At 52.2% G+C, this 19,421-nt stretch overlaps 1 protein-coding gene across 1 annotated transcript; it reads right to left on the bottom strand.

The window, feature by feature from the left end:
* Positions 1-2,311: 2,311 nt before the first annotated feature.
* Positions 2,312-13,786, bottom strand: LOC119101758 (uncharacterized). Its single transcript, XM_037225177.1, has 8 exons — positions 13,499-13,786; positions 11,739-11,815; positions 11,061-11,207; positions 10,405-11,029; positions 8,026-8,132; positions 7,391-7,441; positions 4,877-4,972; positions 2,312-4,208 (listed from the first exon to the last, which is right to left on the bottom strand). The coding sequence occupies exons 1-8, from the start codon at positions 13,539-13,541 to the stop codon at positions 3,912-3,914; spliced, it is 1,443 nt and encodes a 480-aa protein (XP_037081072.1). The 5' UTR covers positions 13,542-13,786; the 3' UTR covers positions 2,312-3,911.
* Between the last annotated feature and the right edge of the window lie 5,635 nt (positions 13,787-19,421).

Raw genomic sequence — 19,421 nt, 5'->3', positions numbered from 1 at the left:
ACCACGCACCGGTGATGACTCTTTTGGACGCTTCGTGAAGCCAATTTGTGCCCGAGCTCAGAGTTATTTTGCTGAATTATCACCGTCACAGCTTCATGACATAATAACATAATATCTATTGATCGTGTTGCTGCAACTGTCATTTCGTTCAGAAAATTAACCTTGAAATTTGTCGGGTGAGGTTTTCTGGTCAGCAGATGATGACCCGTTTCATTCCAGCCTGGGGTCTCTGGGGCTGTCATTCTGGCGATACGGGACCAGGGCCCACTGGTTGATCTGTAAGCTCTTGTCCTGATCCCGTATCGCCATTCTGGCGATACGGGACCAAGGGCCCCTGGTCTGTAAGCTCTCGGAGTGATGAGTCATACACCACGCTGGTGTATTCCCTGATGTGGCATGCCTTCTGACCAGGGTATCTGACACGCGATCGACACAGGAGTCCTCACGGACGCAGGAGAATCCCTTGCTGGTACAGGGACAGGACCGTCGGCCCCATGGCCCTGCCACCTCCAGGGGGTGGCCATGGCTCCAAAATTTTCCATCCTGTGGCTACGTTTTGGTCTTACCCTATTCAATGAGATGCTCCATTCAAGTGGAAGTCCGCCTCGTCGCTGAACCAGATCAGGTTCAGAAACCCATAATCGGCTTCGCCTCCGCCTTCAACCTGATGACAAATGCCATCCGTTGTTGGATGTCGGTTTCTTCCAGGCTCTGGTGACTTAAGACGCGCTCGGGTGGGGTCAAATTGCGCCCCCCAAGGATTTTCCAGAATGGTTTCCGAACGGCGTGGCATAGCCGCGACAAACTTTGCATAGCTGTAGACAATTGAAGAGCGGATCGTCTGGCGCAAAAGCAGTTTCAAGGGAATCGTTCAATCCGATCAAACAACGGAGTGTTATACGAAGCCATGCATCTCTAAGATACTTTCTTAAGTAACATAACAATTGAATAAACAAATAGCATTGGCTTGGGGTCGGGTATGAAGGTCAGACCAAGGTCAAATCCAACCTGTTGTATTACTCTCGGGTTTGCTGTATGTACTTATTTCTGGAACTTATTTCGAATATATTGATAGCATGAACCACATTATAACCTTCCATGGACTTTTATAGGTCAGAATAGGCCACTGACCTAGAATGACTCATATCAACATTTTGCTTTTAGGAACATGCTGCCTAGCGTAATCTTTGTCGCTTATCCAAATGCAAAACTCAAAACAATCTCGTATAACTTCGGTCGCCATGGCCTTTAAAAGGTCAAACAAGGTCACTGACCTTAACTGAGCATGTGACATTTTGCTTAGAACAGTTGCCTGCGTTCTAGTGGCCCCTTAAAGGCCAATCTGGAATTTGACCTTGTTCGATTTTATCTGACCCTAAGATCATGACTTACGAACCTCAAAATTTGACCTAAGTGAGTTCACGTACAGGTCAACACACTTTGTGAATTTGATGTCTCTAGATCTGTTAGTTCCCGAGATCTCAGCGGAGGAGTTAAATTGATCAGCTCCACCCGAGCGAAGAGTATCCAGCCAGGCCACCCGGACGCGTGTTAAGTCATGGATGTGAAATGCGATTTATCTATTGCAGGTTAAAACACAAAAACGATAAACAAATAAAATATGCAAGCAAAAAGCGCTATAGAAAACACTAAGAGCAAAAGCCGGGATAGTCTAAGATACTTGACGAGCTGTGTATATAAAAACAAGACTACTCGGCTCTGAGATGTAGCGCTGGGCGGCGGCAGCCGGCTCCAGGGCGAAGCCGCGCGATCTGAAAATGACCGAAGAGATATTGAGACATTCCTATCGACAGCCGAACGGCGGACAGCCTCAGAACCCTGGCCACAACCGAGCGCGTATCACGACCGCTCACGCGCTGGCAGGCAGCGGCCGGAGCGCCGAACAAAGGTCGCAACACCGCACCGCAGGAGCGCAAGCATCACGCCGTGCCCTGAGAGCGCCGATGCGACGGATGACCAGATAAGCTACACCACGTCAGCCCAGCGCGTCCAGGACCGTTGAGACCGGTTTGCTCATGCGTGTTTTAGTGGCTAGCATGTTGCACGATAGATAGCCACTACAAAGCGCACTGTAGTGAGATCGTCTGTTCTTGTGGTGCATTTGGAATCAACTTACTTTTGAGCCCTATCCAAGTGCTTTTGTACACTTATTCGTGATTTACCCCATATGGCGTGATTCTTGACTCACTTATGCCTCTGAATCGAACTGCATTTCTGGTCATATGCGGTATGCGCATGCATATTCTGGGCCTCAGTCTCCGATTTAGCAAAACATCGTCATCTGCTCGGCTCCACACAGTGTATTTAAGCACAGTATCGATCCAACACAACACACACGTCATTATATTACTGAACAGGCCACACGGAATACGCGTGGATCCGAAGCCCCTGTGTTGTTTGGCTTCCGCACATTAGTGTGATATATGCATTGCACCACGATCTAGGCATCCTCATCGGCGGCCCAAGGGGTGAAGTCCCGCGGATTCCAGTCTTCGGCACGAGCAGTAAACCCCGCCAGTGCTTTGAATGGTTTCGAGAACACACCGTGTCGAATGGATTCTCCTAGAACGTCGAGGAAGCAGTCCATTATTTATGACCTGATCCATCTCAGAGTCATGCTCAAGACGGGTTCCTTACCACGAATAATCAGATTGCTAGGCCGAGAAACCAAGGCAAAACGTCAGCCGGACAAATGACTTCGACACTCCCGCGTGACGCAGAAACTCAACAAATAACAAAACATGGGATCTACCGATACACATTGCGTGACATGCGTGCATAATCATGCCGTCTCCTGATGCACTAACCTAGACTCCGATGTTCCGAGGCCTCGGTTAGCTCTTTCGGTATCCTGAGGCCGAACTCTTTGAACGATTTGTCTGTGAGTAGACCATCGTAGTCGAAGTCGGCGAAGTCTGCTGCTATCTCGTTGCTGTCGACAGAGCCATCAGACTCACCTAGCGTCCGACCACCGAAGCTATAGTTCTTTTCACCGCCGCCAGTCCGGCCATCTCGAACTGACTGCTCTCGCTGCGACCCTGGCACAAGGGCTACTAGAGATGTGGACCTCTCGGCATTGAACGACTTGTTTTTGTCATATTGCACGGTAGGGGTCGCCGCTGCCAGCGAACCTGACGACGCCAGAGGGGATGGCGTCGGCCACTGTCGGCGGCTCCATGCTGGACTCAGGTGGTGCCACTTGCTCGACGAGCGGCACCATCGGCCGAGTGGGCGGCGGACGGACAAAGGTGGTGCGCGAGAAGCCCGATGAGGAGCGCCCCGAGTCTGCAACGTCCTGCAGTAGAGCGGTAGGGGCGGTGCGCGGTCGAATGCGAGACTCAGAGGCCTCCAGTGCTCTGCCTTGGCGACGCCCGACCTCGAAGTCGAACGCCTTGTCACGAGCCTTCTCCAGTGCACGCCTTATGTACGTCGTCCTTGCATGAAATTCGCTCGTACCCTCTGTGGACCCCGCGACAGCTAGTCGCCGCGTAATCGGTTCCTCGTCGGTGAAGCTCCATCGCCGAATCTGAGCCCGGCTCAGTAACTCCTCGGCCGCCCGAGGACCGAACTTGAGCTCCTTCGTGGTCCTTCCCTGGTCGTGTTTGTTGCCGTAGGTGACGCGAATGATGAAGGGCTTGGTCTTGACGCCCTCTCCAAGCTTCTGCCGACTCGCTGGCGCCCTGAGCGTGGCCAGGAACGTCTCGCTGCTGCGCGGCTCGTAATGGCCGTCGTTGCCGCCAGGTAGCGTATAGTCCCTGCTTCTCTCGCTAGATGGCGGACGGCGCTGAGGGGGCCGTGACGCTGTGCGCCGGTTCGGGAGTCGGTACTGCTCCGTAGCGCTCGAGGCGGAGAAGGATGAGTACGACGAGCGGAGGTCGTTCCGTGCGGCCCTACGCTCGTCCGAGGGGCCTCGGTACAAGTCCACAGGACGAGATGCAAGCTGGTGGTACGAGGTGGACGACTCGCCGGACGAGCGGGGCGAGTCGCCGGATGAATGGCGCGAGTCGCCGGATGAAGTGGCGCGAGTCGCCGGATGAGTGGCGCGAGTCCCGGGGTGGCGGCGGGCGGTAGGACTTGGCAGGAGGCCGGTAGGAATTGGTGGGGGGCCGGTAGTCCGCGGCGTCAAAGTCTTCGTAGTCGTCGATCCAGTCGTCTTCGAACATGTAACCGGACATGTGGCGACCCTCCTGGGAATGTCATATGGATACATGTCGGTGCGATTACCTCAATATCTGAGAATCAGAGGCAGCCGATTCAGGAGTGGAGTTTGAAGCGTGGAGGCCAGGGATAAACAGCAAGAATTGTTTGGAAATCGAGGGGTCGGTTGTGAAGACAGCCCTCAAGTATATAACCACACTCCTAAGTTTAGCACGATCGAAAATGCAAGGCATGCAAGATCAATAGAAGCAATGCAAGCGCAAATTAAAACATTTGAATTCATTTGCTCTCGCAACAAGAAGCCACTTTCACTTCAAAACGCTGTCTAAGAGTTGCTAATCAGCAGTTTGCAATATAAACCACCCCGGTGGCGTAGTTGGTTGATGCCTCTGACAATATCGAGGCATCTGGTTTAAGCATGACTTCCGTAAACTTCTCCTCATGTCGGCATCCTTGGCCTCCTGACAGCAAGCGCGTGGTCAAAAGCGTCTCACAAGGGTGCCTCAATATGAAAATTGGGCCGTATGCAGCGTGTGTGTGTGTGCCCGTGCCATTAATTCAAGAATTCCTTGGGATTGAGCACCAAAGAACTTTGTGTTTGCAAGTCAGTTTGCAAGATTCATTAGAGCATACCATCGGTGGTGTTGGGCCTACCCCGGTTACAGAAGACATGGGACAATACATCGTGCTGCCTCACCCTGAACGTCGAGCTGGGCAGCGGCAGATCCTCAGAACACTCGGTGTTGAACCACCAGTCACAGGTGGCTAACGACTGACTGAACACCGTGCCGTTCTGTAACACAAGAACACGTCCAATGCCGCAGTACAGGCTGCTGCAGTCCCTGTATGGGGAAAAAGACAAGGAGATATCTTGCTGCAAGCGTGGTGGGGGTTACATTGAAAAGTCGAAAAGTCCTCGATTTCAAAGCAGTGTAATTAAGCAAGAGCCCGTTTTTACACTCATCAAGCTTTCGCCGTCACAATGATGTCTTTTCTCCAAGAGAAGTGAGCATAGGCAAAAAAACACTAAGCTAAACACCTAGCTAAACGCACCAAGCACGCAACCACTGCATTACTATTGATCTTGAACAGCTGCGTGCAGAATGCCCACTGCGAGGTTTTCGGCGCGCCATCCCCCCTCCCACTCTTTCTTAGCCCTCATCTCTCCACCCCACTTCTTCTAACCATCACCCCACGGGCCCACCAAGAAAACGCGCTAGGCCCTCACCAGACCCCGCGACGCGCCAAACGGTGACAGACTGCACTGTCGCTTACTTCTGCGTGGCGTCTCTGACTCACCATACTTTTTATCAAATATTGCCACGATTTTCTATTTTCGTCGATGTGCATGAGCATTCCACATCACTGCTTCACCGTATCACAAGGAAAAGAAGCATTGCGCGTCAAAAGCTGATTTTCCTGTTTCCAAATGATTTTACTTCTTGGAATTCGTAGGTCGGCTGGCGGATAGTTACTTACTTTTGTTTTTTTGTTTTGTTTGTCACTGTCGTTTATTTATTGGATCTCCCGTATCCAGTGTACATAGACCAAATTATTGGTTTAGAACGCGGCCTAGAATACCAATAAACAACGATAACAATAATTCCTTGTTTTAATAGTTGCATTATCTGATGTACTGCCCGCGGATCCGTACCACAACCCAGGATTACCGATTCTTACTAAGCCAACTTAATTGGCAGCCTAAACTGTTCTTTGCGTTGGTTTAACGTTTAAGCAAAATTGGCTTGATATTTACACCTTCGGGAATAAGTATTAAAAATCCACTTTGGAACATGCGGGACACAACGAGCTCCCTGGGACACATATGGTGAACAGACATTAGATGCATGCTTGTTGGAATATACTTGTTTATGATGCAGTAACGTAAGAACTGCAGCTAAGTTAAGATCATGCACAAATACATAATTTGACACATTTTCCTGCCAGTGGCATGGGCCAACGCAGTGAGAATCTATTTAGAAACCGTTACCAACGGTATCCAAATATTCAAGGAAAAACTAAATATAAATAAAAGCCAGAGTATCCAGAGAGAAACTGGCTACAGAACGTAGCTGCACATGATTGCATATCGTAACAGTGATGACTTTTGATAAGCTACTACGAGCCATGTTACGCCTGTGAGCCGTAATTTCTGTCTTGTGTGGAGGATTCAGCTTTCACCTGGGACTCTGCCGCAGCAGTTCTTTCCAAGTCGCTGGTGTAGCACTCACGAGACTTCGGGCCGCCAAAACGTGGAATCTCATAGCAGGATGTTTTCGTTTGATCTGCGTGATACTCATTGAATCTCTCTCCCACCCCCGACAAGCCTGTAGACCACATTTCTCTCCAATGAATTTGTAGGCCACCTGAGAGTGCACTGAGGTTTTGGTAATGTTGCATTATCTAGATGATGATTATTTAATTTATTGATATTTCCCTTAAGAGAAAACAGAAAGGCGAGTGGTCATTTTTTAGAGCCGTATCAGCTTAACATACACCTTAATTCACCATGTTCATTCTAATGAAAGCTATTGAAATTATATCCTATTATAATCTAATGACATCTAGGGGCATAAAAACATCTTCCATGAGGAATGAACATGATGTATATCAAACATGTGAGATGTGACGGTGGTGAGGTGAGGAGTATGAAACATGTGAGGTGTGACGCTAGCACAGTTCTACTACGGAAAGCATGAAAATAATGCACTGATAATAGTTGCGGAACAATAGTCATGTTTTAGTTGTTTTATAAAAAACGAATTCCGAGTCATAACTCACTTACAAACACAACTCGGAAGCGTGTCTTTTCTAGTCCGAATCTAAATGATTCTGACCTCCGTGACGCTTAAGATGATCTTTGAACGAGTGGAAACAATGAAGCAAACTTGATCACCAACCCTGTTCATTAGTGGTTATTATGCAGAGATAAGGAGAAACTACATGATTGCAGATTGGTAGATGTCTTTTGAAAACAGATGGCCTTAGAAATTGACCGTTGAGTTGCAGCGCTCACACTGTGGTCATGCAGAGCCCATGGTCTCATGATTTATTGCGTTCTTGCCGTCTCTTTTTTCCTCCTGAATCCCAACAACCAAAGCCGTCGCCATAGCCAACCACACATTTACAGCGCCTGCCAGCCTTCAAACCGGTGAAGAGGGTGAGCCGCCGCGGCACGCGCTGGCGCCCTCCAAATGCGGCGTCCACTCACCGGGCAGAGGAAGGAGCTCATCCGGAACGGTCCGTGGCACACGTGGTACACCTGGGCGGAGGGGAGAGGCCGCAACGTCAGTCGCCGTCACGGTGTGCGTCACGGCTTATTCCATCAGCCATTCGGCACGGCTGTCTCGCGCGCACAATGAAGACACACCATGGTTTGATTGCGCTGCGGAGTACCGGTGGGTTTGCTGGATTGCGCATCGGTCGCGCATCGGGGCTGTTTGTGCTCCGCTGGCATGTGCCTGCCCCATGGAGAGCGAGTGCGAGTGCCGAGGGGAGGAATGCGGAATACCAGAAACTGTGTAAATCAATAATAATGGGGAGAGCTTGTGAACAACCGTTAGCCGTTTAATCACGCTCCTCGCCACAGCAATTAATATCGGAGGACCTTGACATTGTTTTTCTGCCCCCGACCGTGCTACGGTGCGTATCTCAAAGGGCTATCCGCCACCACCTAAAAGAGGGAGGGAGGCAGGGAGGAAGGGAGAATGGGGAGAAGGGAGATGAGGAGATATAAAAAGAGAAAGAAGGAAAAAGATAGGAGCAGAGGAGAAAGAGAAACCCAGAGCTACCTTCCGATGCAAAACACATGGTCGCGAGCGAGACAGTTAGAGGCGACCAGCTGACCTGACACCTGGTGGCCACGTCCGTGAAGTACCCCTCGGGCCGGCCGGCGCACGAGAACGAGGTCAGCGGAATATTCCCGAGCACCGGGTAATCCTCGCCGGGCAGGCCTGTGGCGAGGGCAGCGCCGTCAGTCGAGCCGAACCGGGCATCTGTTCAAACGGCAGCTGTGAACCGGGCATCTATTCAAACGGCAGCTGTGAACTGGGCATCTGTTCAAACGGCAGCCGTGAACCGGACATCTGTTCAAACGGCGGCTGTGAACTGGGCATTTGTTCAAACGGCAGCTGTGAACCGGGCGTCTGTTCAAACGGCAGCTGTGAACCACATGCCGCAGATTGGATGACCACATGGGAACATTAGCACTCGTCAGCATCTAGCAGCACGGCTTGGTTTTAGCAAAACATATTTGTCTAAGTTATACCGAGGCCACCGTGCATCGATGAGTGACCAAGTCAAAGGCAAGCGATGTAGATAAGAAAGACGTTTGCAATTTTATGGCCCGAACCGAGAGTTTCTTCGACATTCGGTATTCCACTAAGAATAATCGGCGTCACGCAACTAAGTGCAATTCTAGTTGTAATCATATCTCGGAGTTTGCATTGTCTACATGGCATACAAATATGTTGCAGGCGTAACAAAGTATACGTGTTCAACAGCAGCTAGGTGTCAGAAGAACGGCCAAAACAAACAAGGGCTTGGGAAAAGACGGGAACGCACAAGAATGTCCAACAATGCCCGTCCCGGTGGCTCAATTGTTTACAGCGCCTGCCTTCCGATCCACCCACCCGTAGCAGAATGGGTTCGAGTCGCTTTAGGGCTCTCGCTATTTGTCCTTGACAGGTATGGCCTGTGGTCGGTAGTAGCGGTCGCCCTAAAGCGACCGCTACTACAGTCAGAGGGCAGGACAGACCGTGTCGAACATTGCGGCACGTTAAGCTTTCGCCATTGAATTCTGCCGTTGCCTGATATTGCGCGATAGGATGGTGGGGTCAGGGCTCACACAAGCACTGCTTAGCGTCAGCGCTGATCCCAGAAATCCATCCATTGAAAGGGTTCGGATCAAATTAATAAAAAAAGAACTGCATTCTTGGGGCGCGCGAGAATGCGGCGAAAGCAGCACGACTGGGCGCTGGCTGCTTTCCTGGAGGTACAATTTATCAGACCTACAAATGGTGCCCATGCGTGCAGACGTTTGTCTGTATGTAAGGCACAGGGGGAGGGAAAAGCAAGTCATCAATCATGCCCACGCCTGGGCTATATGGCCAACACGTCATGACGTCATCGCGCCACGCACCCACAACCGCGTCATATTTCTTCCATAGTAGGCCAATCTCGCGAGCGAAGCGCGCTGACAATGCCGCTCTGTTGATTAATTAGCGACAATCGCACTATAAAGTGACCATTGTGTTCAGCAGCGAGCATTAGAAGGCAACGAAGCCCGCGCACAAAGGACCGCCGTTCCGCCCGCCTCCGCCCCCGCCCCGAGGGCATGTGACCTGCGGCACTAGCGACGTGACGTCATTATTACCCAGCGGTCACCCGATGGTCTGCCTCCGGCGACGGTGGTCTTTTGATAGTGTTTGTAGCGCCCGGTCGCGTGTACGAATGTCTCTTTGACCGCGATTGGGCGACCACATGGTCCGCATTGTTCCAGCCGCGTCATAAATCACCCATCGGGCCGGCCCGGCCAGTGAACGGATCGCCAGGAAGGCGGGACCGCCACCTGGGAGGTGGCGGACATTTCAAAGGCTGAGAGAGGGTGTCGGGTGTCACGTGGACAGCTAGAGGACGGTTCGGCCTCAGGGGCGTGAGTGGGGCGGTCCTAATTGCGCCCTTGTCACACATCATGGACGTTTGCCACCTAGCCGGCCCGAAACATGACTGATTGTTCGAGGCGGACGGAATACCCGGGCAATTTTTAACCTCAGCAGTGTCTCGTCGTCCCCACGCTTTGAGGTGGTGCATGGGGAAACAATACAGCCCATTGAAACATCCTCGAACTTCAGCATTCAAGCTTTAGACACCGTCGTGTTACGTTTTATCCACTACCTGTTTTCAAAATGGCTTGTAAGATACTCAAAGGAAAATGAGTTAAGAATCGATCATAATTGTGTTTAACACAAGCAAGCAATGCGCATACAATCTCTGCAAGTATAAGAGCAATGATGGGCAGGCAGCGTATCGGGGATCTGGTTAAATTAACATTAGGCTACAGCCCTGTCGCACTATAGCTCACCACCACAGAGATGTACCCAATTGCTCATCACACAAGACGTCGTTGTTTCAGCTTGATAGCTCGTCAGCATTCGTGGAGCCCACTGACACACCTGTGCTGGCGCCCCTCCAGGTGAGCGCCACTCTTGCACTGCACCCACTGACCTGGCACAACGTCCCGGAGCCAATCGAGTCCGCCGTGCTCGTGGAGCTCCTCCTGACCGTGCTCCCCGCCGTAGCCGGAGGCGGCGGGCCCGACCACCGGCGTGCTGTACCCCTGCTTGGGGGGTCGGTACGTAGTCACACGCGGTGCAGCTGGCCTGGGCGTCGCGTACGAGCCCGGCGAGGCCCCGCGCGAGGGCGAGGACGACTCGTAGCGGCTCGTCGGCGGCGTGTACCACGAGTGCGGCACCGGCGCGGCGCTGGCAGCCGATGTTCTGTACTTCAAGACCGAGGAGTGGAAGCTGTCCGATGGGGACTGATACTCGGAGGACGGGCCATCGAATACGCCGAACGGTGAGCTGTAGCTGGACGCGGGTCGGTCGAGGCCCCTCGCCGGCGGACGATAGCTGGACGACGGGCGGGCGGGCTCCCGGGACGGGGGTCCGTAGCTGCTCGATGGCCTGTCCAGGTCGTTCAACGTCGTCCTGTAGACGGACTGCGAGCGCCCCGTAGGCGCATCGTACTTTGAGGACGGACGTTCCCTTCTCGCCAGGCGCCGGTACCCGCTGCCGTCCGCCCCCAGTGTCGAGTGCGAGCGTCGCGCGGCTTGCTGGCCGTCCGCCCGCCGCTGGTCGTGCCCAGTGGTGGCGTCCTGGCGCCGGGCGGTGAGCTGCGCCAGCAGGCGAGCGGCGCGCGGCCGGCGGCGTCTGCGCCAGGATTTGGCGCCAGGCGTCCGGGCTGGCACTGGCCAACTGCAGCAGCTGGTCGGCGGCTATCGGGATCGAAATCTGCAGCTGCACCGCCTCCTGGGGACGCGGAGCAAAGCAGGAGGAGCACCTGTCAGCGGGCGGCGGCTCGCGACGGTCATCAGCTTTAAGCGTCTCCCCGGCAACAAGCAAACCGATATGATACATGCAAGACAGCTGGTATTAGTTTAAGTTGTCCTCACTGCGTAGAATAACGAACTGGCCCATGTAGGTACAGGCACAGGCGTGGACACAGACAGGGGTATTCATATTTGTATTTGTGTAAGACGTGCACTACGTATTTGTTTCCCATTGACCTACAAGAGTTTCAAGTCCTTGTACTCACGGTGTCTCGGTGCAGAAACCAAAATACCCTGACAGAAATACCACATGAGTCCGATGTAAGTGTCCGGCATGTGTGTCACCCCTCTACTCCAGGGGTCCCCAGTTACACCGCACAACAATCGTCTCCGAGCTCGTCCATTCACGAGGTTTTCCGCGCCCTCGGCGGCATCCGCAGCACATCTGTCGCCGACCATACGGTGGCTGGAAAGCCGGCCGATGTTCGCGGGTCAGCCGGACTCCACTCACCGCTGACGGACGGTCAGCCGGACCGACCCCGGCCGGGTCATGGCCCAGAATGTCCCCTGAGGCAAGGCCGAACAGTGCTGCAAGCGGCCACGGCGCAGGTTAGAGTCACCAGGGAACGGGCACTGTAACGAGCTGTGCAAGAGGGGTTCATCGGTGTCTGAAATGCGGAATCCATTTGTTATGTGTCACAAAATATGTGTAAGATGGTAAACCTGAACTCGCCCTCACCGCAGTAATACATGAGTTTATACATCTAAAATCTGTAGTGTACAACAATCAACACATGAAGGCTAGACAGGCAAATTCTGGAATTTAGAGACACGCCATTAATGCACTAAGAGGCGAAGCTATATACGAAGTTGCCTTTTGGCAATATAAAAGATTCCATGCACGCAATAATGGTTTATTAACAGTTCATGCGGTGCGAAAAGAAAACAGAACAGATTAGAAAGATTTCACCAAGGGGCCTTATCTCACATTTTTGCTTCTTGAAAATGCACCCAGCAGCGTTTTTGGCACAATACTTTGACCTCTTCACACTTGAGGCAGCTTTCCCAGTGCCAATATTCTGGCCTGCGTCCGATCTAGAGTAAGAGCCGCCAGGTGACGGCGCACCATCCATCCTGGCCAGCCACTGTATTCGGCCAGGCTTCATTGGCTGCTGCGATAGCCTGCCTACCCGATACTCCCTGCCATCTGATGCTTCTCCCCGAAGATTGATCTGGTCTTTCAATAGCATCGCTCCGGCGTTGGCCGCCATCAAACATGCACATCACGCTTTCTTATTAGATGACCCGCTTGAGCAGCGCTCACCCGCCCGAAAAATTGGAACACGACGAATGTCGGGCCACCTGCCTCGGGACCGACTGACCCGCTGGGCGGTCAGAACACCACTAAAAGGGTGTCGTGCCAGTGATCACGCTCCGGTACTAATGAGCGAACTCTTGTGACATGATCGGCCTGATCACGGACAGTCATGGTCCGGGCAGATGGCACTGGCATGCGGTCACGGACTCGTTCTCATCACAGCGCCCGTGAACTGAGCGGCGTACATCCGTGCCCGCGACACGCACACGTCATGCTGGTATAAATAAGTTCAGGATCAACTGGCAGCAGCAAGCGATGGCAGCGCGTTGGATCCTTTGATAAGATTTGCTATTCATGAGATTGCCACGTCTCCTAAAGGCCACGGCTAGATGCTTAATCTCATTAATGGTTGCTGGCCTGCATATCGTGGAGTGGTTGGTAGCTCTTATGAAAACCGGGGGGCAGCCGACATTTCGCCGATAAACCCACTTTTGTGATGAAGACGAATTATGGCCCTCTTCAGCCCTAAGCCTTGGTCATATCGTACCAACACCATACCATCACCCGTCACCCCAAATGACATAAAGGCCAACAACCATCCATCAGAAATTTAAGACTGTCCTACTCCGTCTTCTAGCGAGCTCTTTGAGAACCCAGTCTTGTGCGTGGTAGCTTAAAAACGCCCACAGATCAGTTTCGTTCCTATCAGTTCTGCGTTCCATAAGCAAGAAGCTTGTTGCGTTGTACTCAGTTGTACTCAGATGTACTGCGTTGTACGAGAAATAAAGTTAATACAATGGAAATGTTGTATGATCCAGAACAACTCAACAGTATGACATCCAACTTTTTACTGCTATGTGCGTGCAGATCTGGAGGGTCAGAACATAAACCAACTACACAGCTGCAGATACGTCATTGAAACTACAAACAGCGACAAACGCTGGCTGTCTCACCGTGCCAGCCGAGGACGAGCAGGAGCAGCGTGACACCGTACATCCTGAGTCCGCGTCACATCCCCGTCGCCACCGTCACTCGTATCACACCACCACCGCTGCTGACGCTCCCCGCTGGTCTCGCCTGCTCCGCGTCCCGTCGGCGCACCCTTGATGACTCTGTCGCGTCTCCGTACCGTCTCCGCGGCCTCTGGCCGGACCACCCAGCTCGGCCGCTCGACGGTGTCTGAGCGGTGCCCCCGGCAACGCTAGCCCGTCGAATCTGGGCTGCCGCGCGCCGCGCCGCTCGCCACCGCGGCGACAACTGCGCCGGGCGCCGCTATTGTCGCCGGTGAAAATGCGCATCGTGAGAAGCGAAGGGGCCCGACGCGGCCGATCGCCGGCGAAACGGACAGTGTGAGGCGATTGTGCCGCTCAAACCACGTGCAAACAGCAGCGACAGCCGGCCGAGCGGTCATTACGGACCCGGTGAAAATGGCGCGCTGTGGTCGAGGAAGATGTTACTTTCCGCGCGTGTCGGCAGATGCGATGGGTGAGGATGGCCGCGGAGTCACCGAGCGCGTCGGAGGGTTGGGGTGTGAGGATTGTGCGGAACGGGTGTCATTGCGGTATGGGCATGCATGTGAGCGTGCCTCCTTTCGCAGAACATTTATTTCGAAGTCTGCGATCCGTGCGAAAGTGCAAATACAAATTTGCGTGCATTGCAAAGACTGGGTTTTGGGTGCCGCGGTACCGGCAGCCGGTGCCGATTCAGTACGGGCACCACCTGGGCCGACAGTGTCAGGACGTTTTCTATGCTGGAACATGTCAACCCGGAGCGAACACACTGAAGACCCTTTCCAGTGCCCATACCAGTCAAATCTTACTGTCACTGGGGGCCCAGTACCTATGCATCCAGACCAACGCTCGTCCTAAGTATGTCTACTTCAGCACGGGCACAGAAATGACATGAGAAAATCACATCTGCCTTTGGTGCGGTGCTCGTGCAGGATGTTGGTCATTCTAAGAAGCTTGCAGTTTGGTCCATCGAAGAAAGCGGAGCGGCTGTTCATGTAGGCGTTGATACTTCCCAAATACGCCTATGTAAGACGTCATTCATAACGATTGAGTACGGCACACTACGGGAAGCACTGCATTTTAAAGCGAGCACAGCAGGCAGGCTGAAACGTCACGCAGTGTAACGTGAGCACTGCCAGAGCTGAGGTCTACGACCACAGTTGACATGCTCAACTGACAAGGTGTGATCGCGTGGAGAATCCTGTCAGGCACTAACAGCACTTACGGTGCTTCAAAGCCGCTTAACCGCGCGGCACCCAGGCGGCCGACGACGACCTACGATAGCTGCCTTAACATGGTAAAACTGCCTGTGAGTTATGGCAGCTGGCAGTAGCCTAATGCAGTAGTCATTGCTCCCCTACCAGCGACCTGATGCACCTCTCAGTGACCTGCCGCAGTGACAAGTAGTCTGTTACGGCCGCCATTGATTGGCGCAGTGACCAGTGGTCTGTTAGAACCACCAGTGGCAGGCACCAGTGACCAGTGGTCTGTTAAAGCCGCCAGTGACCGGCCACAATGACCACTGGTCAGTTATAGCCGCCAGTGACCGGCTGCAGTGACCAGTGATCCGTGGCAGTTGCCATTGACCTGTGCAAAGGTGACCAGTGGGCTATAACAGTCTCCAGTGATCGGCCGTAGTGGCCAGTGGGCTGTAGCAGCCTCCAGTGATCGGCCGTAGTGACCAGTGGGCTGCAGCAGCCGTCAGTGACCTGTGCAGCAGTGACCAGTAGGCTACAGCAACCGCCAGTGATTGGTTGCATTGACCAGTGACCTGTTTTAATTGTTAGCCACACCCATCTGGAGCCTGCCGCAGCCGTCGGTAATCTCCTGCCTCCGTGGGTGACCTGATACAACTGCCGGTGAATTGGAGAAGCTCCCAGCGGCCTGTTGCATCTGCTACCGGGTAGCTGCAACAGGTCGCGTCATGAAAGTCAAAAGTTGCACATCAACATGTACACCTGACAGGGACAGGCAGAGCCGCCCACTACCAGCTGCGGGGCTGCCCGTCAAATTCATTATCATGACATTCCAGATTCAAGCCTCAAGTCAAATATCAACGCTGTTAGTATGTAAAAAGAGTATTTAAAAACTAAAAAGCATGCAAAAGTCTGGTTAACTGTAACCAGCGACTTCCAGGATGTAATGCAAGCTGAATTGTTGTGACAAATCAGAGTTGCATATGAATATTTGATAATGATGGCCCAGCCAGTGCCCTCACCTGTGTGAAGATAGCCACAGAATTCTCACCCATAATTATATTACTGAAAGACCTGGCTGACTGCTGCAGGGTTTCACGCAGCACATGGCACGAAATCATGGTGTGAACTACATAATGCGGAAATGAAAACATATTAGTCCCTGCATTGGTCTCCTGGTACGGAAAACAACCTTTAGGCTCTCACGTGACTTGGCGCTGGTTAGAAAAATGAAGTTCACACATGCATGTGATGTTTGTTACATCTTCTAACACCCGAATATTTTGATTAAAGCCTAGGCTAGAACGTGAAACCAGAACATGCTAGTGTAAGCATAATCAATCTTGTCGCTTTCGCACACATTCCGATTGGTCACACCATTATGCTTAAATATCGAGCATACAATATACATTATAGTTACAAATCAAGCACAAATATAGTTTCAAAACATGAATATCAAGCCATCAAGCATAACTATGAAGATATCTAGCAATAATATCAAACTATCAAGCATAAATATCAAGCTATGAAACATAGATAGCAAGGTGTCAGGCATAAATATGCCTGTACTTTTTTTAAAAAAATTCCAGCTGAGCGTGGCGCTGATGGCGTGCTAAGGGTGCTTGGAGGCAGAGAATTGACCATTTGGGATTCTTTGACGCGGGCTGGAGGACACGGGCTGTCTGGGTGACGTCACTGATGCCGGTGCAGCTTCATTGTACAGGGCTCTGGTATGACTGTCCCATTATTATCAGTTGCGCGTTGTTTTGAGTTGTGCGCTGTTTTAAGTTAAGTGGTGTCGACGCGGTGCAATATTTTATGCTATGGCGAAAGTAATGGATACTGTAACATCCATGTCGTAACGTCGAACAAGGGATGAGGACATAAATGAAGGACTTCTAGATGTAGCCAAAAACTTTTAGACTTTATTTAACTTTTTGCATTGTACATAAGCACCGTTCCTATGTGAGATTTATTGCAGTATAATCAACAACCGTGGGAGCCAATTATCACCGAATTTACCACTTGCATATGTACACTAAATGCATCAGCAGACTACAACCGTTGATTAACACACCGCAACGTTTAAAAAACAGCGCAATGTTATAAAACCGCTGTGCAGAAACGACTTCGGTGCTGCGGGGTAGAAAGCCGTCACCCAACGCCTTTGTGCAAATGGTGAAAGCACGTGTGACATCCGTCGTGCACTATAGCCAGCATTTACACGGACGGTAAAGTTAGACTAGCGGTGTGTTAGTAGTGAGGCAGGTGGACTGATCATTAAAGCCATGCATGTTCGGGACGTACTCGGACGTCAATGGCGGAAAAGAATAGTTTTTGCTTCGAACAGAGGCACTAATCGAAATGATAATGAGCATCGGTGTACTGTGCCACATCACATGAATAGTCAAGTAAATAATATTACTATCGAATCTCATCATATGAATTCCAACTTTTTATGAAGTTTTTCCCTGCAGTTGAAAATACATGTCGATGTTGGCTTCACGAATGCCGTCTCTCGATAACTGTACTGTTTTATGCATCATTTTGAAAGAAAGCAAGAGCGTTACGCCACATTTCCATTTCGACAGCACAACATGAGAAGAGCATTGAACACTGACACGATTTATCACCTCAAAAGTGTTCAAGCAGCGGCCAAGTGCGCGCCACCAGAACTGGTCGGATCCTTGTCGACCACGCCGCACCACAGACAAAAGACGAAATTGTCAAATGACATAAACATGAAGCAAACCTGGCTGATAGGATATAAGCATATTACAAGAGCGTCGGTTGCCTTTGGATCGTACCCGACACAGTTTATTCACCAGTCACATCTGTTGAGAGAGTGCACTGGACGACGTGTACCCCGAGGATGATGACGATTGGGGCTTTAGGGCGCAATCAACTGCCGTCATTTTACGCCCTAGAGTCCTTGGTACATCCCTACGTGCACGCCGATGAGACACTATGATGCACCCCGATGGAGATATTAATGGTCGGCTGTTGCTCAAGATATGTAAGACCCTGTCAATGTGTTTCTTCAAGCACGATTCTTATGGTGAGATGAGCCTTGTCTGAAGGTCGTCGCTCAGGAATTTGCCCTTATTTTATCGGGTGCAATGGCGACTTACCTGCCGCAGCCTTGCTGAAGCAGCCTTTTCTAAGATTTGTGTCTGTATAAACATTAACATCAAACTTGTCTGACACTCCAAGGCAGTAAGGTAACTGAGTTCCATCCTTTGATGGTACTGATATGTGCAAATACTTAACCCTCAGGTATGCGGGCGATGCTCCGACGACCTGTTCAATCGTTCCGATCCACTGGCCGGGCACACCAGCGCCGGGGGCTGTGTGCCATCAGACTCCCCGGCACAAAGGCGGCGCCGATTTGCCAAATGGAAGGGGTCCTCAAGATTCATCGGCCAACACCCCACCCCGGCACCCTTCGGTAGGCCAGCTTTTCACGGTTTACCCCAGACCGCTCCCTCCCGCTGCAGGATTCTTGGCGCGCGCGGAGCGTCAGCTTCTGGGGCGACGCATCTCGAGGGGAGATACGAGGGGATGGGGGGGGGGGGGGGGCGCGGACAGCCGTCGCCCGGCCCGGGGAGGGGAGGGGTGCGGGAGGCAGATGGCACGCGCTCATTCTTCGCCCCTCGTAAACAGAAGCGTTCTGCTGACCTGCTGTCACCGCTCGCACGAGCCGGCGAGGAGGCCTCGGCGGGGCAGGGGACGGGGAGGTGCTGAGACTCGAGAAGACCTGAGACCTGCACGGTGAGAGGGAAGACCTGCGGCCGGTCCTGTGGGCGTAGAGAGAGTCAGACACCAGCCTGGACTTCTGCTCCTTTGGGAATAGTGGGAAAGGTGTTCTGATGTGGACTGTTGATCGAGGTGTTATTTTCTACGTAGAATATATGATATTGAAACAAGCTGGGAAACAAGATAATAGCTGCTTCAGAAATCCGCGCACGCAGTGGTCTCACACTGAGTGTAACCTCAATCAAAAGGGTGATGTTCCCAGACACCCCTGAATTGTAGCATAATATCTCTACGTAGCCGTGCTGGTGTGCGCAGGACTGTGATTTCACGGCCGAACACATCGCATTTCGCGACGTCTTCCGCCATTTCAGACACTGCGCAGCTGTTCTCATAGCCTTGACCATGTGCCACACCGATCACCGCTACCCCTGGAGTACGTCTCCCCAAAGCCAGAGACGCCACGCGTCTCTGCCGCTGTTGGCAGAGTGTGGAGCGGGCTAGCCCGCCGCCGTGGGGCTGGTTGAGGCGGTGCCGCAGCTACTGTACGGAATAGTCCAGATTGTTCCGATGCGTGACGTGTTCGTGGGAGAGTGGAGGGGCGTATTCCCAGTTTGGGTCAGGCGGAGGTACGGGCTTGGTTCCGGCATGGGTCTGGCGATTTCGGGGAAAACGGCGGGCTCTGGAGGCGTGGCGATGACATGGACGATGTGGGCCCGACTTAAGGCGCGTTATTTTCAGGGCGATCATACTCTGGTTTGTGCTTACGTTCCTGTAGAAGACTGCTGTTCTGCAGAATTATCTGCTCTCTCTCTCTCTCTCTCTCTCTCTCTCTCTCTCTCTCTCTCTCTCTCTCTCTCTCTCTCTCTCTCTCTCTCTCTCTCTCTCTCTCTCTCTCTCTCTCTCTCTCTCTCTCT

Source organism: Pollicipes pollicipes, unplaced genomic scaffold, assembly GCF_011947565.3.
Source record: "Pollicipes pollicipes isolate AB1234 unplaced genomic scaffold, Ppol_2.1 Scaffold_4881;HRSCAF=5763_pilon_pilon_pilon, whole genome shotgun sequence".
Taxonomy (NCBI): Eukaryota; Metazoa; Arthropoda; class Thecostraca; order Pollicipedomorpha; family Pollicipedidae; genus Pollicipes; species Pollicipes pollicipes.
Note: the sequence above shows the minus strand (reverse complement) of the source record. Positions and strands in the feature narration are given on the sequence as shown.

What these genes read in the sequence shown, in the direction of transcription:
- LOC119101758 (XM_037225177.1), bottom strand. Translation starts at nt 13,541, where the DNA reads ATGTACGGTGTCACGCTGCTCCTGCTCGTCCTCGGCTGGCACG. An exon ending in ACGTGGCCACCAGGTGTCAG is followed by an intron (nt 7,442 to 8,025) that starts GTCAGCTGGTCG and finishes CCCTCCGCCCAG; the next exon opens with GTGTACCACGTGTGCCACGG. An exon ending in TGCCCAGCTCGACGTTCAGG is followed by an intron (nt 4,209 to 4,876) that starts GTGAGGCAGCAC and finishes TGACATTCCCAG; the next exon opens with GAGGGTCGCCACATGTCCGG.